At 43.1% G+C, this 27,677-nt stretch overlaps 1 protein-coding gene across 7 annotated transcripts in view; it reads right to left on the reverse strand.

Moving 5' to 3' along the window:
* Positions 1 to 27,677, reverse strand: part of ZNF236 (zinc finger protein 236) — a 531,150-nt gene that overhangs the window by 295,918 nt on the left and 207,555 nt on the right. For all 7 annotated transcript variants that reach the window (XM_063923335.1, XM_063923337.1, XM_063923334.1 and 4 more), the window contains exons 12-14: positions 21,012 to 21,215; positions 8,832 to 8,976; positions 5,854 to 6,114 (exon numbers count right to left, since the gene is read on the reverse strand). In XM_063923335.1, the coding sequence (XP_063779405.1) occupies positions 5,854 to 6,114; positions 8,832 to 8,976; positions 21,012 to 21,215 (610 nt within the window). The remainder of the gene's footprint in view (positions 1 to 5,853; positions 6,115 to 8,831; positions 8,977 to 21,011; positions 21,216 to 27,677) is intronic.

Genomic DNA, 27,677 nt, shown 5'->3' on the forward strand with positions numbered 1-27,677 from the left:
AGTCGGCGGTGCCGACAGGGTCACCCCCACAGCCGTTTGTGTCCCTAATACAGCCTCCTCCTGGGAAGAGCACTCAGCCTCAGACATGTCGACTCACGTGTACCAAACACCCGCAGACACACCGGGCATATAGGGGACAGACCAACAGTAAAGTCTGTTCCGAGAGACACAGAGGGGATTTGCCAGCTCACAACCCAGCGCCAAATTAACGGGTCTGAAACACTAAAAAATGCCCCAGACCTGTAACACTTTAAATATCAAATATATTGCACCAAATTATACTGTGCCCCCCTCCCCCCCGTTTTGCACCCTGATACTTGTCAGCAGTGTGAGGAAGGACCAGCGTCTCTGCAGCCCTGTGGAGAGGAAATAGCGCCGAGCTGAGAGTGAGCTGTGAGGAAGAAGCTCCGCCCCCTTAATTGCGCGCTTCTGTCCCGCTTATTTTAATAAATAATACTACTGGCAGGGGTTAGGACAGTGCCTTGGCACTAATGTCCCCTCTTGCCAGTGGAAATTGAGGATTTTTGCTGCCCAGGGAGCCCCCACCCCCCACCCCCCCGCAGTGCTGTGTGTGTGGGAGCATGGCGCGCAGCGTTCTGTTCGCTGAGCGGGACCTCAGAATGCCGTCACTGAAGAAGAAGTCTTCTTTTCTTCTGCTACTCACCTGTCCTCTGACTTCTGGCTCTGTAAGGGGGTGACGGAAGGCTGTGGGAGTGAGCATCTAGGCGTACCCAGCGATCAGCACCCTCAGGAGCTAATGGTGTCCTGTCAGCCAGAAGCAGAGCCTTTGAACTCACTAGAAGTTGGTCATACTTCTCTCCCCTAAGTCACACGAAGCAGGGAGACTGTTGCCAGCAGCCTCCCTTAAAATAAAAAAGCTAACATAAGTCTTTTTCAGAGAAACTCAGTAGAGCTCCCCTGTAGTGCGTCCAGTCTCACTGGGCACAATTCTAAAACTGGAGTCTGGAGGAGGGGCATAGAGGGAGGAGCCAGTTCACACCCTTTGAAAGTCTTAAAGTGCCCATGTCTCCTGCGGATCCCGTCTATACCCCATGGTTCTAATGGTGACCCCAGCATCCTCTAGGACGTATGAGAAAGTCTGTTTATATATGCACTCGAAGAGTTGTAATTCAGTTTTGAGTGGCCTTTGAAAACCTGCACCTACTGTAGTTCGTTTACATTATTCTTTGGACTAAGGGGGTCATTCCGAGTTGATCGCTCACTGCCGTTTTTAGCAGAATTTCGATCAGGCTAAAAACCGTCAGTTCTGCACATGCGTATGGGCCGCAGGGCGCACGCGCTAAGTACTTTCACACAAAATTAAGCAATTTTACACAGGGCCGTGCGACGCTTTGCTGATCGGTGAGTGATTGACAGGAAGTGGGTGTTTCTGGGTGTTAACTGAGCGTTTTCCGGGAGTGTGCTAAAAAAACGCAGGCGTGCCAGATGAAAACGCAGGAGTGGCTGGGGAAACGGGGGAGTGGCTGGCCGAACGCAGGGCGTGTTTGTGCCGTCAAACCAGCACCCAAACAGTCTGCAGTGATCGCAATCTAGGAGTAGGTCTGGAGCTACTCAGAAACTGCAGGGAAATATTTAATAGCAGAACTGCTAACCTTTCGTTCGCAATTCTGCTAAGCCAAGATACACTCCCAGAGGGCGGCGGCCTAGCGTTTGCAATGCTGCTAAAAGTAGCTAGCGAGCGAACAACTCGGAATGAGGGCCTAAGAAAGTAGAAAGGCATTTAGCAGACTTCAAGAGCAGGCACAAACTGCCTGACCTCAATACTAAACCTGTAAGGTGGTACTGCACACGCGCTGCTGCACCAAGTTTGAAATACAGCATTAAGTGCTAAAAAGGCTGTACATCTGTGATGGGCAACAAGCAGCTCTATGAGCCTTCATCTGTGGTCCCTAGCTACACCTTGCTTATAGCTTGTAACACTTTAAAATTCATGCATCTCTTTCTTTGACTAGTTTAACTTATTACTGAAACAAAGGGTAATGCTAGGCCTTATAGAAGATTAAAGGGCCAACCACACAGCCCCCGAAGAGCATCAGAGAGCCTATCCATGACATACATAGGGCTAAATTTACTTAGCGGCGGCTTTGGTGTCATTTAGAAACTGCCGAAACCCGCTGGCAATTGACGGCGGATTTTATGTCTTATAGAGATCCAGTCACCATGCAGGTGTTCGGGATCCTGGCAGTCGGAATACGGATGCTGGGATCCCGAGATGTATCACAATGCCTGCGCCAGAATCCCAACTGTGGCATCCCGATCGTAAGTATGCTGGGCAAGGTTAGGGTCAGGATGCGGTGGGGGGCCGGGAGGGTAGGTTTAGGCTTCGGAAGTAGGGGTAGGCTGCGAGTGGGGGGGGTTAGGGTCAGGCTGCGGGGGGGGGGGGGGGTCGGGGAGGGTAGGTGAAGGCTTTGGTTTAGACTGCGGGGGGGGGGGGATAGGGATAGGCTGCAGGGAGGGTTAGGTTTAGGCACTAAGAAGAGGGCGTTAGGGTTAGACACTAAGGGGGGAAGGTTAGGGTTAGGCGGGGGAGGTTGGTTTAGGGTCAGACTGTGTGAAGAGAGTGTTAGGTGGGTAGGGTTACACTACTTACCTGCGATGTGTCGGATCCTGCGTGTCGATATTCTGCAGTCGGTAGTTTGACCACCGGCATCACAGCACCCAGATCACAATGCCATTCAGGCTATTTGATAGCATTTACTAAGCAGCTGTTTTGGTGTCTAAACTGAAACCGCCAGCAATCCCCTGCGGTTTCTAAATGAGAAGCCGATGTGGCGTATTTTCTGTGACGGTGGTTCCTATTCTAAATTGCTGCAGATTAGAAGCTATTCTATTCATTCATTTACATGCACTACTCTATTTGTTATAGAAAGCACCATTCAGTTGAAATCATAGAAAATGACCATTGTGGATTAGAAGCTATTCTATTCACATTCTATTTGCTTTTATAGAAACAACATTCACCTGATATCACAGAAACTGAGACCCAGCTACTTTCACTTTGTGGGTTTGTGAGGTATTTAAGTGGAGAAGGAGAAAGATGTAGGAAATCAAATTTCTCAAGTGTACCATAAAAGGTGAATCAGCCTTAATACAATTTCACTGGATATACCAGCAACATCGAAGTCTTGCCTCTGGTAAAGCTGGTATGCCCAGTGAAAACACGGTATATCCAGTGAAAATATGTTAAGGCTGATTCACCTTTTGGAATACACCTGAAAAATATGATTCCGATCTCTCCTCACTGGTTTTGTAGCTAAAGGGCCCAGTATCCCTGCAGATTTATACTCTCGGTGACATCTTCTAACAAGATTCTCATACACAATAATTACTGGCACCAGGGCCGGTTCTAGACCTTGTGGCGCCCAGATCGAAAGTTTCCTTGTGCCCCCCCCCAACCCCCAAGACGGTGAAATAGGGTTAGTGTGCGCCTTCGGCGCGCATAAAAATGAAGGCGTGGCTTCATAGTAAAGGGGCGTGGTCAGTTTTGCTCCCTGTAATTTTGCCCCCTGTAGCGTTGTGCACCCTGTAGAGCTGTGCCCCCTGCAGCTGTTGTGCCCCCAGTAACTGTTATGCCCCCTGCAGCTGTTGTGCCCCATGCAGCTGTGCCCCCAGTAGCTGTTATGCCCCCTGCAGCTGTGCCCCATTAGTTGTGCCCCCCGCAGCTGTGCCCCCAGTAGTTGTGCCCCCATTAGTTGTGGCCCCGGTAGTTGTGCCCCCTGCAGCTGTGCCCCCAGTAGTTGTGGCCCCCTTAGTTATGCCCACAAGTAGCTGTGCACCTAGTAAAAAAAAAAAAAAAAATACTTACCAGCCCCGTTCCTGTTCCCCACCACTGCACTCTGTCTCCTCCTCTGATCTATGGGAGAGACGCCATGACGTCTCTCCCATAGCGCTGCACAGAAAGGTCCTGTCCGCGAAGGGAAACTAGACGCTACCTCACTGCGTGTCTAGATTCCCTTCGCGGAGAGGACCTTTTCCAAACCACCGCCGCCGCCATCCTAGTTAGTAGCGGCTCTTGCCACGGCGGCAGCGCCCCCGGGACAGCGACGCCCTGGGCAAAAGTACTGCTTTCCCGTGGCAAGAGCCGCTACTGACTGGCACCTTACACTAAAGGCTCTCAGGTGTTCCATTGGGATGCCCACCTCTCACACACACGGGTCTGCACAGGCTGCAGTCAAGAGGACAACAAACATCCGGATCTTCTTATTGTGCCACAATTGGTCATCCAGGAAGGATTCCATACCTCCCATCAGATCTGCTAACATATCCAATCCCGAGAGACTCACTCTTAATGGGGCCCCATTAGTTTCTACAACTGGTTTTTATTGAACTACCATTTACATACATTTATACATATATTTTTTTAGGTTCTTTATATGTGACCATGCAGACACGCTCCTTGTGACTGATTATATTGTGATCTATTCTGTAACGATTTTAATCACTTATATAATTTTGATATGCTTATTAATTTGTATGTTTATCACTTAAGATATCTTAAACAGCTGCTGAATATTTATACTATGGTCAATTGATACATTTAATGTATACTATTAAGGTTCAACACACTGCGCTGTCTCTCCTTACGCTGTTGTACTTTGTTTACAGGTAATTATACCGTATCAACTGGCAGCATTGCATTGATTCCATCACTAGATGCCACCTACATATTGTCGTTTATTGAGTAATTATTTAGAACCTATTCATTGTACATTTTTCCCCATACACACTTGGATTGTGCTCTGTGCAGCGCCTACGGTTTACCCTTCCCTGACATTTGTTGTTGCTTAATTACATATAATGTGGCTGTGCTCAAAAAGTAAGAGTTGATGACCTCTGCCAAGATGATACAGGAACTTGGCACAGTGAGGACGGTGCAATCTGTGCAATAGGACTCCGATTAACAGCGTTTTGAGGACGGCGGGTGAGATGTACTAAGCAGTGAAAAGAGTGAAGTGTGCCAGTGGAGAAGTTGCCCAGGGTAACCAATCAGCTGCTCTGTATAATTTTATAGTATGCAAATTATAAATATTACATCAAGGCTGATTGGTTGCCGTGGGCAACTTCTCCACTCTTCACTGCTTAGTACATCTCTCCCTAAAGGTCCATACACACGGAGCGATTCTGACTATGAGCGACTTACTTTGAACTGTCAAGTAAGCGATTTTTACGATCTTTACCAGCGATTTTGACTAAGTGTGCAAGCGATTTTGGCTATGGGTGATATTGCCAATCACATTTATACTTTACCAGCGACATAGTATAAATTGACTTGCCTCCACAGATAATTTTTCCCAGCGATGCGACCTGGCGGGGACGTGCATCGCTAACGCTTGCTGTGTACACACGGAGCAATATGCACCAACTTTCTTAGCGATTTTGACTATATAGTCAAAATTGCTGAGCCATACTGCTCCGTGTGTACACACCTTAAGTGTCAAAGCACATATAGAGGGAGAAGAGATGCACATACTGTATGTTGTGGCTAAACAACCTCTTCTTCTTGGATTTCCATGTTTGTGTAGCAGGCAAAAGATTTATTGAATAATGTCAGCATATGTTGAGTTCGTAAATGTTCTTAATTTCCATCAACAGACTAAGCTTTTAGGAATGTGTTCCTCATACTGTCATATTTCTTTGCTACTTATTCCAAAAATATATTGTTATTTTATAAGAATGGATTACTACATAGTAAAAAAAAAAACATAATATAGATTGGTGGTGCATCACCACACCCATCACAAATCTTCACAACTGTAAGCAGAAAATAAACCATATCATTCTGACTTTCATAAAATACAACTATTGCACAACATGCGTAGAATTATAATTTACCTGTGGGTTTTCATGTGCTTTTTGCAGTTTAAGGAGGTTTTAAATGTTTTCTGGCAATAAGGACACATATATGGTCGCAGGTCATTATGAATCCCCATGTGACGTCGGAGGCTTCCGCTAGTTGTAAAAGCTCCATTACATATAGGACACTTGTGGGATCTTAACCCTGTATGAGTTCTAATATGTGCTTTTAACACACCGGATGATGCAAATCCTCTCCCACACTGAGTACATTTAAAAGGTTTTTCACCGGTATGAGACCTATGAAGAAAAGAAAGAGAATATATATATATATATTTTGTATTATATTTCAGATATTACAAAAAGGAAATTATGTCATTCTTAACTTGTATGTCACCATGTATAAAATATTTCTACATGAAATGTACACACAAAAATAATCAATATACAGTACTGTGCAAAAGTTTTAGGCAGGTGTGGAAAAAATGCTGCAAAATAAGAACACTCTCACAAACAGAATTGTTAATTTATTTTTACCAATGAACAAAATGCAAAGTGAATGAACAGAAGGGACATCTAAATCAAATGGATATTTGGTGTGACCACCCTTTTACGTCAAAACAGCATCAATTCTTCTAGGTACACTTGCACACAGTTTTTTTTTAGAAACTGGGCAGGAGGCTTGTTCCAACTATCTTGGAGAACTAACCACAGATCTTCTGTGGATGTAGACTTGCTCAAATCCTTCTGTCCTTTCATGTAACCCTAGACAGACTCAATGTTGAGATCAGGGCTATATCACTTCCAGGACTCCTTGCTCTTCTTTACACCGACGATAGTTCTTAATTACATTGGCTGTATGTTTGGGGTTATTATCCTGCTGCAGAATAAATGTGGAGCCAATCAGATGTCTCCCTGATGGTATTGCATGATGGATAAGTACCTGCATGTATTTCTCAGCAGGAACTATAAAGAGGTACTGTGGGCCTAATTCCTGTTTGTACGTAATGCTGATGTTCATGCAACTGAGTGATTACTGGCAGACTGCACGTGCTGCAATTACACTGCACCTTTCACTGCAGAGTGATTGACAGGAAGGGACCGTTTGAGGAGGTAATGGGGAGTGGCATCAAAAACGCAGACATAACCTGGCCATTTTCTGGGCATGTATCTGCCTTCAACTGTGAAGAAACAAGACACCGGCATCACTACTGCCGCAGCCAGTCTGTGTGGCTATAGACTTACTTGAGAAGTTGATGTTCCTCATTGCAATGATGTTGTGTATGGGGCAATTCAGAGTTGATCGCAGCAGCAAATTTGTTAGCAGTTGGGCAAAACCATATGCACGTTATATCTGCCCACCCCCCACCCCTCCCCCCTGCAGTGCACATGGGGGGTCATTCCGAGTTGTTCGCTCGGTAAAAATCTTCGCATCGCAGCGATTTTCCGCTTAATGCGCATGCGCAATGTCCGCACTGCGACTGCGCCAAGTAAATTTGCTATGCACTTAGGAATTTTACTCACGGCTTTTTCATCGTTCTGGCGATCGTAATGTGATTGACAGGAAATGGGTGTTACTGGGCGGAAACAGGCCGTTTTATGGGCGTGTGGGAAAAAACGCTACCGTTTCCGGAAAAAACGCAGGAGTGGCCGGAGAAACGGAGGAGTGTCTGGGCGAACGCTGGGTGTGTTTGTGACGTCAAACCAGGAACGACAAGCACTGAACTGATCGCAGATGCCGAGTAAGTCTGGAGCTACTCAGAAACTGCTACGAGGTGTGTAATCGCAACATTGCGAATACTTCGTTCGCAATTTTAAGATGCTAAGATTCACTCCCAGTAGGCGGCGGCTTAGCATGAGCAAATCTGCTAAAATCCGCTTGCGAGCGAACAACTCGGAATGACCCCCATGGTTTTGCCCATCTGCTAACAAATTTGCTGCTGCGATCAACTCTGAATTAGGCCCTATGTGTACGCAGTTGCTGAGGACTTTTCAATAGCTCTGGTGGCGTCTATATTCTTTTCTGTGGGCATGTGCGTACAAACATGAATTAAGCACTGTATTTCTGTATCTGAATATACTAAACAAGAATAGCGCAATGGCAAGATCATTTCCATTGTTATCAATATAGCCTTTCTTGAAAAAGCACTAGCATCTTCTATTAAGCGGTTACCCTGCCATACTATGAAATGTACAGTATATCACGGAAGATTACTTTTCCAATTACAGGCTTTTTAGGGCTGGTCTCTCAGTTGTTTTTTTGTCCATTTTAAAGGATTTTCCACTGCAAAATATAGGATAGACTCACCGATGCCAACATATCGCTGGCTATTACATTTCCTCCCAAGAGACATTTCATATTTTCAAGACAGATACTGGATGAATCCTTATTCGTCTTTGTTCACAATGCAAATATAATACTTAGAGTATAATGGCGTGTAGAAAAAAGGTGTTTTTACAAAAAATTGTGTTATATAGGATTACAGCTAATAAGATCTGTTTTGATTCTCCAATAGATGTATTATTTTTTCTAATGAATTGGAATGTTTAGTTACATTGCAAACAGAACAAACATATGGCTATATATTATATATAAACATATGGCTATATATTATATATCAACAGATCTGTCCTCTGTATCATTTCACAGACAAAACAACACTATAATGGCAGTTTGCTTGGAAACAGTCATGCTGCCATCTATTAACACTGCTCTGGGAAATGAGTTTGAACACATTGTAAAATCTAATTTTTTTCATTAAATTGATTTTAAAGTGTTGCATAGCCATGGTATCACACACAAAAACAATACTACAAGGTAAATGAAACCATGGCAGTACAATCGATATCTTGAGGAGGTGGTGGGGTGGTGTTGGTGTATTTCTTGTAAAACATACTCCTACTTTTGTCAATTTATAGCAGCCTACATCAGACTCTAAACATATACAGATTTTTAAATATATATATAACATTCACACAAATCTGGCAACAATGCTGTGTCCCTACTATTCCATTACCTGATATGTTGTTTGAGATGACATGATTTCTTATAGGCTCGATGACAGTAATAACATTTGTATGGCCGATCAACCTCATGTGTGTAACTATTAATGAAGTAGCTCTGAAAGAATTGGCTATTCCTTGGGATAGGCTGGATGAGACCTAGATAAAAGGGAAAACAAAATTGCTTGTATGACAGAAGTTATTCTCATCTAAATAGCAATAAAGTGCAATTAAGCATCTTAACAGCAATGACAAATTAGGACACTGAGGGAGTTGATCGCAGCAGGAACTTTGTTAGCAGTTGGGCAAAACCATGTGCACTGCAGGGGGGCAGATATAACATTTGCAGAGAGAGATAGATTTGGGTGGGGTGTATTCAAACTGAAATCTGAATTGCAGTGTAAAGCAGTCTAAAGCAGCCAGTATTTACCCTGCACAGAAACAAAATAACCCACCCAAATCTTACTCTCTCTGCTCATGTTATATCTGCCCCCCACCTCCCCCCCCTGCAGTGCACATGGTTTTGCCCAACTGCTAACGAACTTGCTGCTGCGATCAACTCAGAATTACCCCGAGTTCTATGGTTTAATACCACAGCAATGTATAACTTTTTGTTTAACTTTTTCATTACAATATCTTTTGCTATTGGCGTCACTGCTAACTTTCTTACTCCGAATTTTGGAATCTGTAGTTAAAGGCAATATTAGATGAATAAACAAAGCAAATAATAGTCAATTAACATGTTTATCTTTAATAAAATCTAAAAGAAATACAGATAATCTGTAGCACATTCTAGCCTTGCACTACATGCAAGTGCAGTACATATCCATTGACTGCAAATGTATTGCTTAAGACTATGGGCCTAATTCAGACCTGATCGCAGATGTGCTAAGCTTCCCTGAAATGCGGGGGGACGCCCAGCACAGGGCTAGTACGCCCCGCATGTCAGTCTCTACTACGCCGCACAAGTACAAAAGCATTGCACTTGAAGAGTAGCTCCCTACCAGCGCAGCTCCTGTGTGCTGGCAGGGAGCTAGTCGTCGAATGTCCGGGTCGCAGCGGCTGCATGAGACGTCACACAGCCGCCGTGGCCCGCCCCCCATACGGTCCGGGCACACCTGCATTGCACGGACCACGCCACTAAAATGGCGGCCAAATGCCGCCGGCCTGCCCCCTCCCGCCTCTGCCTGTCAATCAGGCAGAGGCGATCACAGGGGTGAGACGGCCGTCGGCTGTCTGGCATGCGCCAGCGCATGTGCAGTTCAGTCCTGATTGGCTGCTGTGCGAAAACGCACAGCAGCGATCAGGTCTGAATTAGGCCCTATATGTTCATTTCTTACACTTACAATACACACGTATATAGACACACACATATATATATATATATATATATATATATATATATATTTATTATACACACACACACACATATGCACACAATTTTTGCGTTAACAGGGTCACGGCACCTGTTAACCTGCCAGTTATCGGGAGGGGTTTGACCCGCTGAGGCTGGTGAAAAAAAATCCCCAATAACTCCTGGCTTCTGGGCTAATTGGATAACCCAGGGGCATCAATTAGTTTTTGGCAAACTTCCAAGGCTAATTTAATTCCAGTCTGTATGTTGGCCTCCATCCAGCCAACTTCTGTGTACAGGGATCGGAGTTAAAGTGCCCCCTCCTCAATCTCTGTGTTGTGCTCTGGAACTTCATCATGTGACTTACCTGTGCTACCTGTCCAGCAGGTCAGGTTTTCTTGTTATATTTGTTCAGTGAGCTGATGCATGGACGTCACCACATTGGATCCTGTCAGCTGATTGCATCTCCTCCAGTCTGAATGCATCTTTCACTCAGCTGACTCTGGCAGCCAATCTGTGACCTGCAGCTCCTATATAATCCCTTCTGGTTCTCCAGGTCATGGTGAGAGCATAAAATCACATTGCTGTAATCATGGCTCCTGTTTAGCAGCAAGTTTGCAATTCCTAGTGTAATTACAGATTCTTAGATTTTCTGAATGTATCAGTGCTACTGTTCTTTCCAAGCTGTAGTTATTTTGCAAGTTTCCAGTGCATCTATTCAGAGTTCCAAGCTACAGTTTTTAGCGGTCTCTCAAGCTCAGTGCAGCCTGAGTTGGACTTTACTGATAAGACTATTAAGTGAGCTCAAGTTCTCTTCTACTGGAATCTGCTTCTGAAATCTACAGACTTGTTTATCAGCCTGCACCTTAGTTAGGCTATGACTCTCTCCTGTTTGTGTTTTCACCTGAGAGCTTCAACTAACCTACTCTAGTGTATCTTTTATACTGATTTCGAACACTGCAGGGTTCAGCATATATCTGTTAAAAACTAGATGTAAAAAACTAGATGTATTCTACCTTTGGAACAGTGCACCCTTTGCTTCCTTCAAATCTCCTGAATCTTAGTGTGGAGCTTACCACTCATACTCCTGCAAGAAAGTTATCTTTCTGCTCCGTGTGCAAGTTCCAGCCAGCTGACTCTGCAGCATTACTGGTTTCAGCCAATAAACTCCAGTTACAGCTCCAGCCTGGTTACTTTGCAGCATAGCCGGTCCCAATCCAGTTTTGCTGTGTAGTTGATCTCAGCCCGGTTTCTTGTGCAGCCGGTCCCAGCCTGGTCTCATAGGAAGCCAGTCCCAGCTTGGTTTCCAGTGTAGTCAGTCCCAGTCAAGTGTCTTGCGTAGCTGGTCCTGGCCTAGTATCCAGCTATTCGATCCCAGCCCAACATCCAGTTTGTCATCTGGTCCTAGTCTGTCTTTCAGTTCCAGTCTGGTCTCCAGACTGCTTCTGACTTGCCTAGAGTCTTCTTCTATAGTTCATTAAAGGTTGGGGGGACATCACTGCTCTGCATATAGCCGGAAGAGGCTGGGTGCAGCACAGCAGCTGCCAAAGTGCTGGCCTCGCCCCCAAGCTTGATAAGAAATGGAGGTGCATGGTCATGCCCCCAAAATGTCATACCAAGGGGCCAGGATAAGTTCCGGGACTAATTTTCAGAATGTTGGGAGATATGTTGCATCCAGGAAGATAACTACTTGGGTAGCCCAGCAGCTGGAGTGGCTACATGAATGTACTTCTTTTGCTACTGCAGTCTGGATCTTCCTATAGGGATTCATCAATTTTAGGCAGGAATAGAAATATGGCTTTAAAAAGAAAGTGACACCTTGGGTCATCTTCAATTGGGGCAGGAATATTGGTTGCAAAATTGTATGCAGCCCTTGAGACCAATTTTGAATTATTACAGGCATGCATTCTTCCAATAAACATGGTAAACAATTTGAGAAAAAAAATGTTGGAATTTTTTTTTGCAGCCAAATCCCACGGGTTGGAACATGCTGGCACTGAACTGATTGATGCCTCCCCCAGCCTGAAATACCCAGCAGCACCCGCTCTCGAGCTGCCATCCTCACCCAGCCTGAAAAAACACAGCAGACCCCTCTCCAGCAGCCATCTACTCACTGGTACACAGCTCCCTGGAAGTCCTCACACTTTTATACAGCTGCCCTGCTACCTGTGACACCAAGGAGGAGAAGGGATGACTTCAGCATGCTGGGGAAGTGGAGGAGGACAGTACTGCCAGAAGGCAAGTAATCATTGGACTAATTAAGCTAATTGGAAACTTTCAATTGCTTTATTAGTCATGGGGGGTGGGGGATGTCCAAGGGGTTCTGACGCAAGTCCCGACAATTCTTCCTAAAATAACGATTTTAGGAGAAATAAGACTTGCTCTGTAGCTGCAAGAAAAAAGTCACATTCTCATGCCTGATTTTTTCCAGATCAATTAAAAAGGAAAAAACCTTGCGAATGCGGGAAAAACCCTGCGCTATGAGGTTTTCCAAATATTGCATGCACCTGAATATGCTGCACGGAGTGGGTGCTGCAATTATGGAAGTAGAAGCAGCTGGCCCCTTTGTTAAGGTGAGCGGCTCTATGTTCCATAGGGACCATATCCCCCGAGTTGTTGCCGTTTATTGTAATGGTTAGTTTTGAGATTGTTTTTTTTTAGTTAAGGAAACATTTTCTGAAATTAACAACTCTAGTGAATAAATGCATATCTACGGCTCAGTTCCAATATTTCTGAGGTTGAGGATTCTTGCAGGCCCCCCCTTGTTTACAGGCGAATAGAAATGTAAGATTCCTTTAAAAGTGGCAAAAAAAATGCGAGCCCACTGCGTGTGTGATTTTGCAGGATTCTACTTCGTAAATTTGGGCACTTACATGAGACGCACACATACTGGTGCATAAAGATGGCAGCATAAGCAGAGTGTAAAAAAACTATGTTAATGGGTGAAGCTGGCTGAAACTGGGAAAATCAATGCACTTTGCAGGGTATGCGGTTAGCATACCACTCTTTGGGATCATGGCTGTCACAATACAGACGCCGGGATTCTGACAGGGTCACCATACCGCCACAGGTATACCGGAGAGGTAGGTATTTCCCCCTCTTTTGGTGTCCACGACACTCATAGAGGGGGAATCGAATCTGTGACATGCATAGCTCGCCACCGAACCCGCAAGGGCATCCCGTGCGACGGGATATCATACCAACCCTAAGCAGGATGCAGGCTGGTGATACTCTTTGTTGTGCAGGTGAGACAACTGTATGAGCTTAAAGGACTGGAAAGTGGTGCTGTAAATTGGACTTCAGTGGATTTGTATGGTACACCTGTTGCTTCTTTCAGCTACACTTTAAAAATTGTTGCGCTAGAAACAAGTAACTTCTATATATTAATATTTGTATTCAGACCACGAGACTAATGATGTATCTTATTTTTTTACTAATCCTACATAATTAATTACACTTTTACAAAATAGAAAAAAAAGAGAAAAAAAACATAATGTCTAAAACACAGATAAATTGAGTCATATGTCACTCTTCCTGATAATGGCATAATAATAATAATAATAATAATAACAAATCATTCCTAGGGTTGAAATGTCCAGCACAATATGGAACAATAGAGAAGTTACTATTTTTCCTTGTTTAGAGGAAAGCAGTTACAACTAAGCATGTGATTGTGTATTTAGAAGGAGCAAATCTGCAAAAATATGCTGATGCCACAGTCACAAGCGATTTGTACAGAGACGCCCACTGACAGCATCTCTGATCCGCTGCCTGCACACACAGACACACCATCAGACCTCTGAGCAATGGGCCTGATGAAGAGGTGGACACAAAGCCAATGTTTGTGCATTTGAGCTTTCTTCTTTGTTCTGCACATGTGTCACAGTTGAAGGGACAGGGAGAATTTATTTGCAAAGTAAGTGAGAGATAGTGAATGTTTATGGGAGGTAAATTGGGGTGGCTACGATAAATGCATGTGTGTCTCGACCATTTTGGGGGCATGTCTGAGCCTGCGACTGCATGTGCCCCGGACTTAGTATTAGGGACCCATCCTATATGAGGTCACCTAGATGCTGGTTGGTGGGCTAGTATTTTTGGCCAAAAAGTATGCCAAGAATCTCAATTTTGTTCTACGTTAGATTGTAGAGTTTATTAGAATTATATTGACCAACAGTTCTTGGTATTGTAGAGTGTACATCGGCACTATATTTTCTCTTTCTTTGTGGAACTACAAGTCTCAGCATGATAGCACCTCTTACTGTATGTGTAATTAGGGTGTGTAGTCCAAGATTTCCAGCCCCCCACACTGAAGTCAGCTTTATCAGGAGGAAATTTAAAATGGAGAGAGTGTGAATGTGTAATGACACATTACTATAGACCAACTTGCTGTGTGTAACCATCCAACTGTTCCAACAATCGCATTATTCTGTAGCTGGGGCTGAATCCGTAATGATGCAAATTTGCATCTTGCCCCTTAGATCTCTCCTACAGAATTTCCCAGAGCGAAGGTTTAAAAAGTTATCAAATATGTCCTAAAGTGATGACAGGACTTTCAAGTACTGTTTTTCTCTAACCTTTCATATACTGTATTTTCTGTCATACAGATAATTCACATCTATAGTAAATACAACCTTCATAATTCCTAAAACGAAAAATGCACCTAAATTGCAGTATGCACAATTATAGGTGTACTCTGCTATTTGGGGAGTACAGATGTTGTGTTGACAATGGAGCAAAGATGACTAGCATTTCAATTTACCGAGGGTGTACACAGCTTTAAGATGGAAGCAAATATACATAGGGGTCAATCCAATTACTCGCGATGAACTTGGATGTGCGAAGGTGGTCCGAACTCGCACAAAAGTGCTCGATACCCCATAGGGTTCAGAGCAATTTTGTGCTAATTCGGACAGAAATCAGTCTGCAAAGGGTGCAAGATCGGGTGCTATAAGCTGGCATTGAAATGCTGCAGCAATGGCACATCGCACCCTTTGCACCTAATTGGACTGACCCAATTATGTGGTATGATGTCAATCAAGAAGGGAGTACTGCACAATCATGCCTTTTATCATATGCCAGAACACTACTCATAAAATGTATCATTATGTTACAGTTGCAAAAGTTTGTCTCTTATCCCAACTCAAATATAGTAATCCTTGAATCAAAGACATAATATAATCTGCCTGTGGCTGACAGTCCCTGCCAGATCAAGGTGTTGTAGACTGTGCTGGTAGTCTAGTTGTTTCTGATTGGCTGCTGTGTCCTTGGTTTATTACATGCCTTTAGGGACAGAGGGCCTTATTTAGAGGTGGATGCAGCCGCTGTATATGCAAAACTGGACGATCTGCACGCGTGCACAGTGCGCGTGCGTGAGGTGCCATGATGTAATCACGTCCCGGAAGGATGCCATCACATCATGACTGACAGGCGACGGGCGTCCGGGGGCGGCAACGTGGAGTTGGGGGGAGGACAGCAGGAAAAGCCGGCGTGTCATGGCCGTTTTCGGGGCAGCCAATGATGTCGCCTGTGTTTCCTGCAATCGGAAATATGGCTGCGGTGCCCCTGCCTATGCAGTCATTCTGCATAGGCAGGGGTCAACCTCTATTTGAGGTTTTTGCAATGTGATCACAATTGAATTGCGACCGCATTGCGAGGCAGCGCCTCATACTGTATGCTGGGCAGACCCCAGCATGTGATTTTAGTGGTCGCAGATTTTGCAAAAATTGCAAAATCTGCGACCAACACTGAGTAACTCCCATATTCAGCAAAGGGTGTTATTTTTTAATCACTTGTTACTAATCTTAAATGCTTTACCAACCAATCAGCTCCTGACATTTTTCAAACACATCACAGTTAGGAGCCGACTGGTTGGAGCACCATTTCAGATTAGTAACGAGTGATAACAAGAACATCTCTCGTTGTTAATTCTGCCAATTAGTCTCTTGTTCCCTGGTCTCCCTTATTTGCCTTCATCCTAAATTATTTTTACACTGCTACCACTTTCTATTGCTTGGTCTTCTTTTGTGGTTAATTCACTCAAGTATTTTTTCAAAAGTCTTGCCTTTTCCTGTTATGCCACACACATTCTCGCTGCATGTAATTGCTTTATGTTCCCTTCTTTGCAACGACTCATATTTCTTGTTGTGTTTGACATACTTAATAAATAATATTTGTTTATGACATTTTTTGTTGTGTCAGATCTCCGTTAATTATCAAGCATACTTCAAAATGAATGTCAGAAGATGAACAAGATCGGCGTTTGTGTGTTCAATCACCATCTGAGTGAACTAGCAGTAACTCTGTATAATCCAGGAAAACGATTAATTTGTCTGAAGTGACAGAGCGGTAAATTCTTTTGCCAGTGACGAGAGATGAATTAGCCACTACAATAGAACTCAGTTGAATGATGAGCCTCCCCAACATAATAAATCGATCAAACCTCTGCTATTTTACTTGGGGAAAAGGGTTTATTAAATAACTTTATTTTATCATGATCTGTGAAGGTTTAATCAAAAATCAGTTCACTGGCAGATAAATGGTGGATACTGAAGAGTGAACCAGGAACTCATTAAAAGGGTTAACAAGAGTTACTCAATGATGAAGGACACTGCTCTGCAACAAAAGAGGAAGAGGGCAACTGGAAACTGGGCAGACCCCAGGATACACTTATATACTGTTGATTTTTGCAAGTACTCTGTAAACTGCTGAGTCGCAGCTGACATCTACCTCATAGGCTATTGAAGGCCTTTCAGAAAAAATAGGAGTTGCAGTTTTGCGGCAACTAGTAAGCTGGAGCTGCAGGCTAATTTATTGTCATAAGGCTTAATTCAAGGTTGATTGCAAAACAACATTTTCCTCTAATCGGCAAAACCATGCGAAGTGCAGGTGGGGCAGATATAAACAGATGTAGATATGTGCAAAGATATGTGCGACGTCATCTAGTGTTTCACCTCCCAGGCAGGGCAGTCGACGGCCGCCCGTACACACTGAGCGATATGATCGCTCAGTGACGTCACGCAGCCGCCGGCTGTGCATGCAGCTCCTGGACAGTCCAGATCGAGCTTGCATGTACTGCTGACAGCGACGATCATTGCCAACCCGCGGGGCCTCGTTTCGTTAGTCGCTGGCGGCATACACACTTGCCGATAAAATGAGCAATATCACTCAGGAAGGGGGAAAATTAGCAATGTCGCTCATTTTATCCGCAAGTGTGTATGGGCCTTTAGATTTGGGCGTGGTGTGTTCAAACTGAAATCTAAATTGCAGTATAAAAATAAAGCAGCCAGTATTTACCCTGCACAGAAACAATATACCCACTCAAATCTAACTCTCTCTGCACATGTTACATCTGCCCCACCTGCAGTGCACAAGGTTTGCCCATTAGAGGAAAATTATTTTTTTCAATCAACCTTTAATTAGGTCCACAGTACGAGCGGACTCACAGATGTCATGGTGTAAGCCATGGGTGGCCAAAAGGTAGATCGCGATCTACCGGTAAGCTCGAAGAGCATCTGCCGGTGAATCGCGGCCAACTTAAACTAAACAGCTCCCAGTTGTGCAGCGCGCCGGTGACATCTTGATGTCACCCGCACGCTGTGAAGAGTCCACCGCCGCTGCTTCTCTTCCTTTGACTGCTTGGCCTGCCTGTCATGGCATGCTGGCATGAGGAGCTGCTGTTTTCCGCCTGGCTGCCTGCTCGGTAGGTAGTATTTGCTATTAAAGTGTTATATGGAGAAGGGGGAGGGAGGCGGAGCGGGGGCTGAAACAATTTAAAATGTTTTTGTTTGTTTGTGGAGGACAAGTTTTTTTTTCTTGTATGGACCAACGTGTTTTTACTCCTGTGTGGGGGGCCAATGTGTTTTTACTCCTGTGTGGGGGCCAATGTGTTTGAGGTTTTTACCAGTGGGGGCCAATTTGTGATTTCAGGTGAGACAGCCCCTACACCCTGTGCAGCGAGGAGATCACACTCTTTTTTATTATGCCATGCCCCTTTTTGTGCACGTGCCTGTGTCGCGAGCTATTGTCCCACCTAGGTGAATCACGAAAGCTATTCAGCTTTCAAAGTAGATCGCCAACTCGCAAAGTCTGGTCACCCCTGGTGTAAGTAGTCAGCAGGCCAATCATTTGAAAGCCACATCAGATTGCGTAAAAGTAGCCATGGTATTGAATTTGCCCTAGTGAAACTGGAACAATGGCAAATGGCAGTAATGTAATTTTTAAATTAAATGTTTAACTTAATACCCTTTCTTAAATAAGAAAAAGAGCTCCATGTTCATAGAGATACACCACATTTTCCACTGAGTTATTACGTATAAGCCAGCTACATTCACAAAAGGAGCAGATCTGAACAAGGTCACCAGGTCCTACATCTTCCCTGGTGGACAACCCTATAAAGAGGCGATCTGGAGGAAACACTTCATAAGGTAAGTAGCAACAATTTGTAAATATAACTGCATTGTTTGACTCAGGAAACAAGTAATTGTCATTATGTGATGAAGATGGTTTTTTTCCCCAGTGAGAGCAGACTTCACACCATGAATGCTGTTGCTGCTTTTGAGATTTTATTTAACATTCTTCCTAAATTGAGAAAAGATTTAACTTGAAGGATTTGTGTGTTTCTCAGCTTCACTAATTATATAAAAGAAAAAAAAAGGGCTTTTAACTAGCATTAAAAGGAGATTACAGGTTCTTCGAAAACAGATAAGCTTCTTACTTATGAACATTAGTTCAGTCAACAAAATAGATGCCAAATCTCTGTGTAGCTGTTGGATGCACTTTAAGTTTAGCCCAAATACTGCTGCTGTCAGCAGTAAATGTATGTGCTACCAGACACACCAAATCAAAGAAGTCACATTAAACATCTTACTAAATGCTTTTGGTTCCAGAAATAGTATGGTCTGGTGAAACACCCACTTAAAGACCAACACTCTAAAAATGTTATTTAAAAAATCAACATGCAAATGTTTCAAAATAAAACATAATAAACTATAATACTTTACTGCTTTCAATAAAATATATGCCCCCGCAACCTCCCCAAATAGGTTTCCTTCTTCTTAATTGTATACTGTATGTTTGGTTTTTACTGTCATGACTGTCTGTAAGAAAAGAAAAGTTCATTACAGTGCTAAATATATTGCTAGGAAATCACTTTGTTCAGTACAAAAAAATGAAAGGGTATATAATGTATTGGTAGAATGTGGGCGCATGTAATTTAATTTGAGCATACTGGACATCCCTGTGTGTGGCATCTGTGCCATTTTCTGAATGTACGTTTAGAATATACCTAACAAGAACACATTTTTAAAACCACAGTATATATATATATATATATACTGTATATACTCGAGTATAAGCCAACTTTTTCAGCACTTTTTTTTGTGCTGAAAAAGCCACCTCAGCTTATACTCGAGTTAGTGGCAGTGCAGTGTGACAGGCAGAGCAGTGTGAAGGAGGGACACGGAGCGCACAGCGCGCGCCTCTCCTGTGTCCCTCCTGCATCTCCGGCGGGTCTATTAAAGGAAGTACCCGTTCGTGACCTCTGATCACGAACCGGCACTTCCTTTAATAGACCCGCCGCGGGAGATGCAGGAGGTACACAGGAGAGGCGCGCGCTGTGTGCTCCGTGTCCCTCCTTCAGAAGACAGCGCGGGATCGACGGAGGGGTAAGTAACAGGCACTGGGGGAGCATATTTGGCACTTGGAGAGGGGGCATATGTGGCAGCATGAGGGGCATATGTGGCAGCATGAGGGGCATATGTGGCAACATGAGGGGCATATGTGGCAGCATGAGGGGCATATGTGGCAACATGAGGGGCATATGTGGCAGCATGAGGGGCATATCCGGCAGCATGAGGGCATATCTGGCACAGTGGGGCATATGTGGCAGCATGAGGGGCATATCTGGCAGCATGAGGGCATATCTGGCAGATCTGGCACTGTGGGGCATATGTGGCAGCATGAGGGGCATATCTGGCAGCATGAGGGCATATCTGGCAGAATTAGGGCATATCTGACAGCATGAGGGCATATCTGGCACATCTGGCACTGTGGGGCATATTTGGCAGCATGAGGGCATATCAGGCACTGTGGGGCATATTTGGCAGCATGAGGGCATATCTGGCACATCTGGCACTGTGGGGCATATTTGGCAGCATGAGGGCATATCTGGCACATCAGGCACTGTGGGGCATATCTGGCACATCAGGCACTGTGGGGCATATCTGGCAGTATGAGGGCATATCTGGCACTGTGGGGGCATATCTGGCAGTATGAGGGCATATCTGGCACTGAGTGCTGTGTATGGCTAGAGCTGCATTTCCCACCCTACGCTTATACTCGAGTCAATAAGTTTTCCCAGGTTATTGTGGTAGAATTAGGTGCCTCGGCTTATATTCGGGTCGACTTGTACTCGAGTATATACGGTGTATGTATATATATATATATATATATATATATATATATATATATATATATAAATAAATAAAAAGAAAAGAATAATATCAGTACTCCCTGAATTCTAAGTATATTTCAAGTAAGCATGTATATCCAATTGAAAAAAAGGAATAAAACCAGCACCCTGCCCCCTCCTCCCCACACACACACCAAAAATTTTAAAAATTCAGTACATATAATTAATGCAGAGCCAAACTCATAGTAGCGACACTGACTCACATATATATGTTCCTTTTAATAACGTATTAATGCATTTAATTATATTTATATAAAATGATAAAGCATCTCGGCATACATATGGAAATTTAACTTTTCCAGTTTAGATGAGACAGGATACACGGATTGCTCAGCAGATTCACATGAAGTATTATAGGGAATGACAGCTTACCCAGATCTGTGATGAGAATGGGCTCCTGCAGTGGGATCTCTGATACAGGAACATTATTCTTCCCAGCGCGTACCTTGCCAGGCTTACGTTGATGACGTAATTTTCGCAACTCACACTGTTTAAAATGTGAGGCAATGTGAGTTTTCCTGTGCCCTGAAGTCCGAAACTTTTTTTCACAATGTGGACAAGCAAAAGGCCTGACCCCTGAAAATAAACACATTAGTCAATGCAAGAAAAACAAACAAACATATTTTGTAAGAGATGGTACATATTACTTTATACATTATAACATAATGCATTCACTTAGATTTTTTTTTACCCAATTTAAATGTAACCATTTACTATATATACACTCTCCTACTTTAAAAAAAAAAAAAAAAAAAAATAGTTGATCTCCCAGTAAATCAGGACAAGATGTCTGTGAGGATATTTGTACATTTATCAAAATGTATGGTAACAACTTTCATAATTCACAGGTTTAGAAAATGTAAATGATGACTGTTGTAACACTATGGACAAAGATAGACATGGTATCACCGGATCACATAGTAAAAAAACACACAATAAGCCAAATACTTGTACTTTGCAGAGGCCCACCAGTGGACATCTGAAGACGGAAAAAAGGTTGTATGAGCTGATGACTCAAAATCAGAAATCTTTGGTACATCATGCAGGGTTTTTTGTATGTTGTCAAGTAGGCAAAGGATGTTTCCTCAGTGTGCATTAACTAAGAAGAGGCTTAAACTGCCTCTTCCGGCATGTTTAAGCCCAAACCGTAAGGGCAAAGCTTTTGATAGCAAAGCACATCATGTTTTATATTATATACACACTAGTTACCAGCATGTCAAAATGAAGGAACATAAAAACAGTAATGACAGCGCCAGCGGCTGTGCGTACCCCAAATGGGGCAACACTTAAATTGATCCATTGGACGCCATCTAGAGGCTGCCCATAGAGGTGAGGAACAGAGTTAGCCTTTTATTATATAGGATGTACAGTATACACACATTGACAATTGTATATTGGCAGAGTCACTGAGTACCCCTCTAGACTTACCCTGACCACACTTTCCCACAGTCTCTTAAGCAGGAGGGGGAAGTGGGCACAAGCTTTTCCACAATCAGACCTGCTCCTAGTATGTATGGCTGACATGAGACAGATTTTGTAGAATTAGAATATATACAGTATGTGTAAGAGTGCATGTGTATAAGTTTGCAGCACTACTCATAACTACGGCAAGTTATGAAGACTTTATTTGTGAACCCTGTAGACACATTTATATTAAAATTATTTTTGTGACACTTGTAGTAAAGTACAGGTCTTTACACACAAAAATCAAATTGTGAGGAAAAAGCATTTAAAATATTGTAATGAAAGTGATTGAAATTGTGAGGTTTTCCTTTCATATACATTTCACACACCAGCCCCATAGAATAACATCAGTTTTTGCTATTTAAACCCCCCCCCAAAACAAAATAAAAAAATAAACTAACTTCAATCAACATATCCAACAGACCACTGCATCCGGCCCCTCAGTGGCCTACGCAACATATGACATCAGATCTCACCAAAGATTCAGTCAGACTTTTATAGTGTTTGTATCATACTCCAGTGCTGAGGAGAAGGTCAGCTGCCACAAGCTCACTTAATGAATTTAGAGCCAAAACTAAAATGCTTCTCAAAAGTTATAAGTTAGCCTTATTTAGATTCTGGTTACTAATGATACTTAACTTGGTTGCATTACTACAGACCGGGCACAATGTCCATATCAACTATTTTAAATAAAGCAGCAGGGTCATTCCATGTCAGTTCAACCAGGCGTGTCCACCACCCATCTCAGATTTGGGATCCGGTCTCTAGGTAAACAGTAACTAGGTTGACACTATCTAGGTCGACCACTATTGGTCGACAGTAACTAGGTCGACAGGGTTTCTAGGTCGACATGAGTTTTTCACAATTTTTCTTTTTTTTGAACCTTGTCATACGTAACGAACCACGTGGACTACAATTGGGAACGGTAACCTGCGAAGCGAGCCTTGCGATGGGACAGGGTGCACTAATTGGGGTTCCCGATCACTCTACGAAGAAAACGACACAAAAAAACATTAAAAACTCATGTTGACCTTTTGACCTGTCGACCTAGACCATGTCGATCTAGAGACCCTGTCGACCAATAGTGGTCGACCTAGACACTGTAGACCTAGTTAATATCTACCTTCCATACCACACCCCTCAGATTTTTCGGAATTTTTTTTAGTTGAGATGATGTCAAAAAAACTACAGATGGGTCTATGTTTATCTTGGCCTTTAATAGGATTAACTGAGACCGGGCAGTCGGACTTAATCCCCTGCTGTAATGGCTTAATCCCCTGCCGTATTATTCTCTGTATTGTATTGCAGCTGAGAACAATAGATGATGAGTTTATGTAAATAAACCATGTTGTGCCTAGGCGCAGCAAAGAAGCCAAGATAACCGTGGATCTATCTGAATTTCTGCCAAATATCTCAACTGTCTGACAATTCGTTTATTAAGTATTGATTTTTCAATTAATTAAATTATTTACTAATCACAGCTTCTTCATACAGTTTATTTGAAGTATGACGGGTGTTTATTAAAGGATCAGCACAAAATTTACACCCGTAAGATAACTCTTCCTCCTGAATCCAAAAATCCAAACCAAATCACTTTATCTGCTTTACGCTTCAAGTTACGTCAAAAACGCACGTTTTTCGAAAGTACTTAAAAACGCTAAATTCAATCAACATTAGATACCCAATTTTTTTAGGTGCTTAACAAAGGCATACATCACTACCATACAAAAAATCAGCATGGTACTCTGTTTCATAGTGGAGAAAAAAATAATGAAGTTGACGTTCAATTACTGTTGTATCGCATAGATAATTAACACAAGAAACCATGACATTTAAAAACTTAAACATAACTTGAGTTCATAACGTAAATTGAGTAAACGATCACATTATCTTTCCCTTTTTTGGAACCTGTTGTAACTTTTCTTAAAGTGTCAGCAGACAGTGCCTTCCGGTACTTCCTTGGATAGTGGGTACTTCCGTTACACAGGGGATGTTAATAAAAGGAACAAAACACTGAAGGCCAGGACAACACATTTGTTGATTGGATTTGTTTCATGAAGTGTACCAGCAGGGCTGTTTCTAGCCAATTTGGCTCCCAGTGCGAGATTTAAAAATGCGCCCCCCCATGGCATTAAAAAATGTGCCCCCCCCCCCCACACACACACCTAGATTAAAAAAAAAACGTGTGCGCGCACCCGGCAAGGGGCGTGGCCTCATCTAAATGGGTGTGGTCTCATTTAAATGGGCATGGCCTCGTCTGAAAAGACTACCTCACAATCCAGTTTTTGACCCTGCTCCAACAGATCACGACCACCACAGGAAAAAAAAATTCTACCATATTAAGCCCCACACAGTAATGCCCCCTGCACCATATTATGCCACACACCGCAATGCCCTTGATACATTAAATCCCCACACTACGGGAGGCAAAAGTCCCCATTTCACACATTACGGCAGGTGTCCCCATTTTACACATTGAGAGAGAGAGAGAGAATACATACAGAGGCGATTACCGCTCTTCGGCCCGCCTCACCAGTCGCTCCTCACGCCGGCCTTTCCCTCTTCCTAACTTGGATCCCCCTCTGTACTCTGCTCGGGAAGGGGGGGGGGGGGAGAGTTTCGCGGAGTGAAGGGGTTGCGTCTTGACGTAACGACGCAACCGCGTCATTCCATGAAACTCCGCCCCCCGAGCGGGTTACTCGGGGAGAAATAGGAGGGGGAAGCAGGGAGCCACAGCTAGTGCCGCGGCGGGCGCCCAGTGCGGTTGCACTGCCCGCCTGCCCCAAGAAACGGCCCTACCAGCATATCTTGTTCTTCCTCATTACATTGAATAATATACCCAATGTACCAGATGTTATTGTACAGTGCTGCTATGTATGTTCCAGGTTGCAGATCACTTTTGTCTACAGTTGTTGTGACTGTAGTCATACTGAAACAAAAAGAGTTATGCAATTAGCCATGGTAAATTAACGCAGCTAATTGTCCCGCCGGGGCTATCCAATTAGCCCCGTAAAGCCGCAGCTCGCTCCGGCTTATCAGGGATTTTGTTTCACCTGCCTCAGGCAGACGAAACCAAATCCAAGGACATGGGGCTGTTTCTACCAAAAACACACAGGTTTCACTGAACCTGTGTGTTTTTGGGAGATGATGTATTTTTTTTTTGTACAGTCGACCAAATTGGATAGCCTGTAAAAAAAATATGAGTGAAACATCAGGAAAAATTGCCCGAAGAATTTTCACCTGTAATTGGATACCCCCCAAACTGTAGTTACTGCTGTCTTCGTGTCGTCTGATGATCAGAATGTGTGTAGGTCATCATAACTAACAGGCCCGAAATTGGTGATGAGCAAGTGTTCCTACCACAGTCTTTGCTGTTTCTAGACGGCTATGCAGCTTGGTTTTGCAGTCTTGTATTTCATTTTGTGACACGTAGAAAAACTTTATGCCATCTATCTTTTCAGCCCACCTATACAGGTCCAAAGGTGTCAAGATGTGAGGAGTTTCCACTGCTTGCAGACTGGTCCGGGTGGCTAGAGGTTTACTAGCACCATCACTAAAGTAGTGAACATACTCCAATTTTAGTAATAGTTCCGCTAAGTGTTTCCTAACTACCGTAATGAAGGCATGTACAGTTATGGCTACATAATCACGGGTATCACTAATAACACACAGACTTACACAGTTTAAAGTGTCACACAATCGTCTTGCCTAAAAAACATATGTAGCCACGCTAATTGTTGCCTCACGGCAAGTGTGCCTGGAAATGCATGCGTATGCACGCCAATGAAAGCCTATGGAGCGAATGCCGGCTGTGATCAGTCGCAGCACAGTGCATTCGCACTATGTCGCAATGCGTATGCCGTGTGCACGCATTGCAGCATAGATGAGTGTGGCTCTATCTGTATACAGCAAATGGGTGAAGTGTTGCTTGTTAAGTGTCCCAGTGGAATCCTTGAATTGCATCCTAACACACAAATTAATAATTTTCTGCAAAATCTAGTAACACATAGCTTCTGTTTCTGGTCGAATGGATTCCTTCAACTGGTGTAGGTATTCAGCTTGCGACTTTGCGGCATACAGATGAGCTGTTGCATCATCAACAGCACTACAAATAACTTCACGGAATTGTTCCACAGTACTAGTGATTGTAACCAATTTACTTTGGTCAGTGTGGACCCACTGCTTATAAACAACTGTGTCCTCATCATCCGTGTCACTATCATAAAAAGGTTTTTCAACTATTTTCTGAAGTGCTTCCAGACCTGGAAATTTATCACACCGATGAAGCATACAAGTTTTTGAGACTAAAGAACAAACAAGGATTTCAGTTAGGTCTTTTGTAGTTCATATTTAGTGGTAGAGCAGCAACCAATAATTTTTTACGTTTTGGCGAGTTTCGCAAACACACATACCTCTTTCCGCAGCACTAACACACCATGTAGGCCGTAAGGAACAAACCTTAGACAATCCAACTTAAATGTCTGGAAAACAGTATTTGAAAGCAATATAAAGCTCTTTCAAGTTTACTAGGAGCAGCCTTTTCTGTTTGTGACTTATTTTTCCTCCTGGAACTTTTACAGTAACCGACTTTCTTTCCAGGGCACATCTGAGAATGTTCATCATCTTCGTAAAACTGCTGTACCTGATGTTTCACCTTGATTGTTTTACCATGTATTTTGTGACATTAAATAAGTTATGTTTAAGTTTTTAAATTTCATGATTTCTTGTGTTAATTATGTATGCGGTACAACAGTAATTGAACGTCAACTTCATGATTTTTTTTCTCCACTATGAAACAGAGTATAATGCAGATTGTGTGGCAGTAATGTATACATTTGTGAAGCACCTAAAAAAAAAAATTGGGATATCTAATGTTGATTGAACCTAACGTTTTTTAGTCTTTTCAAAAAACGTGCGTTTTTACCGTAACTCGAAACGTAAATCAGTGTAGTGGTTAGCATTACTGCCTCGCTCCACTGAGGTCATGGGTTCGATATCCACCATGCCCATAACTGTGCAGCGTTTGTATATTCTCCCCGTACTTGCGTGGGTTTCCTCCGGGTACTCCGGTTTCCTCCCACAATCCAAAAATATACTGGTGGGTTAATTGGCTTCCAACAAAAATTAACCCTAGTGTGAATGTGTGTACATGTGATTGGGAATATAGAGTGTAAGCTCCACTGGGGCAGGGACTGATGTGAATGGCCAAATATTTTCTGTAAAAGCGCTGTGGAATATGTGTGCGCTATATAAATAACTGGTAATAAATAAAATAAATAGATAAAAGTAATTTGGTTTGGATTTTTGGATTCGGGAGGAAGAGTTACCTTAGGGGGTCCAAATTTCATGATGATTCCTTAATAAACACCCGTGATACTTCAAATAAACTGGATAAAGAAGCCGCGATTAGTAAATAATTTAATAAATTCAAAAATCAATATTTAATAAATGAATTGTCAGACAGTCAAGATATTTAGCAGAAATAGTTGTTTTGACATCATCTCTTAACTTAAAAAAAAAAAAAAAAATCTGAGATGGGTGGTGGATATTTCATTTTTTTGGGGGGTGATTTGA

Source organism: Pseudophryne corroboree, chromosome 5 (assembly GCF_028390025.1).
Source record: "Pseudophryne corroboree isolate aPseCor3 chromosome 5, aPseCor3.hap2, whole genome shotgun sequence".
Classification (NCBI taxonomy): domain Eukaryota; kingdom Metazoa; phylum Chordata; class Amphibia; order Anura; family Myobatrachidae; genus Pseudophryne; species Pseudophryne corroboree.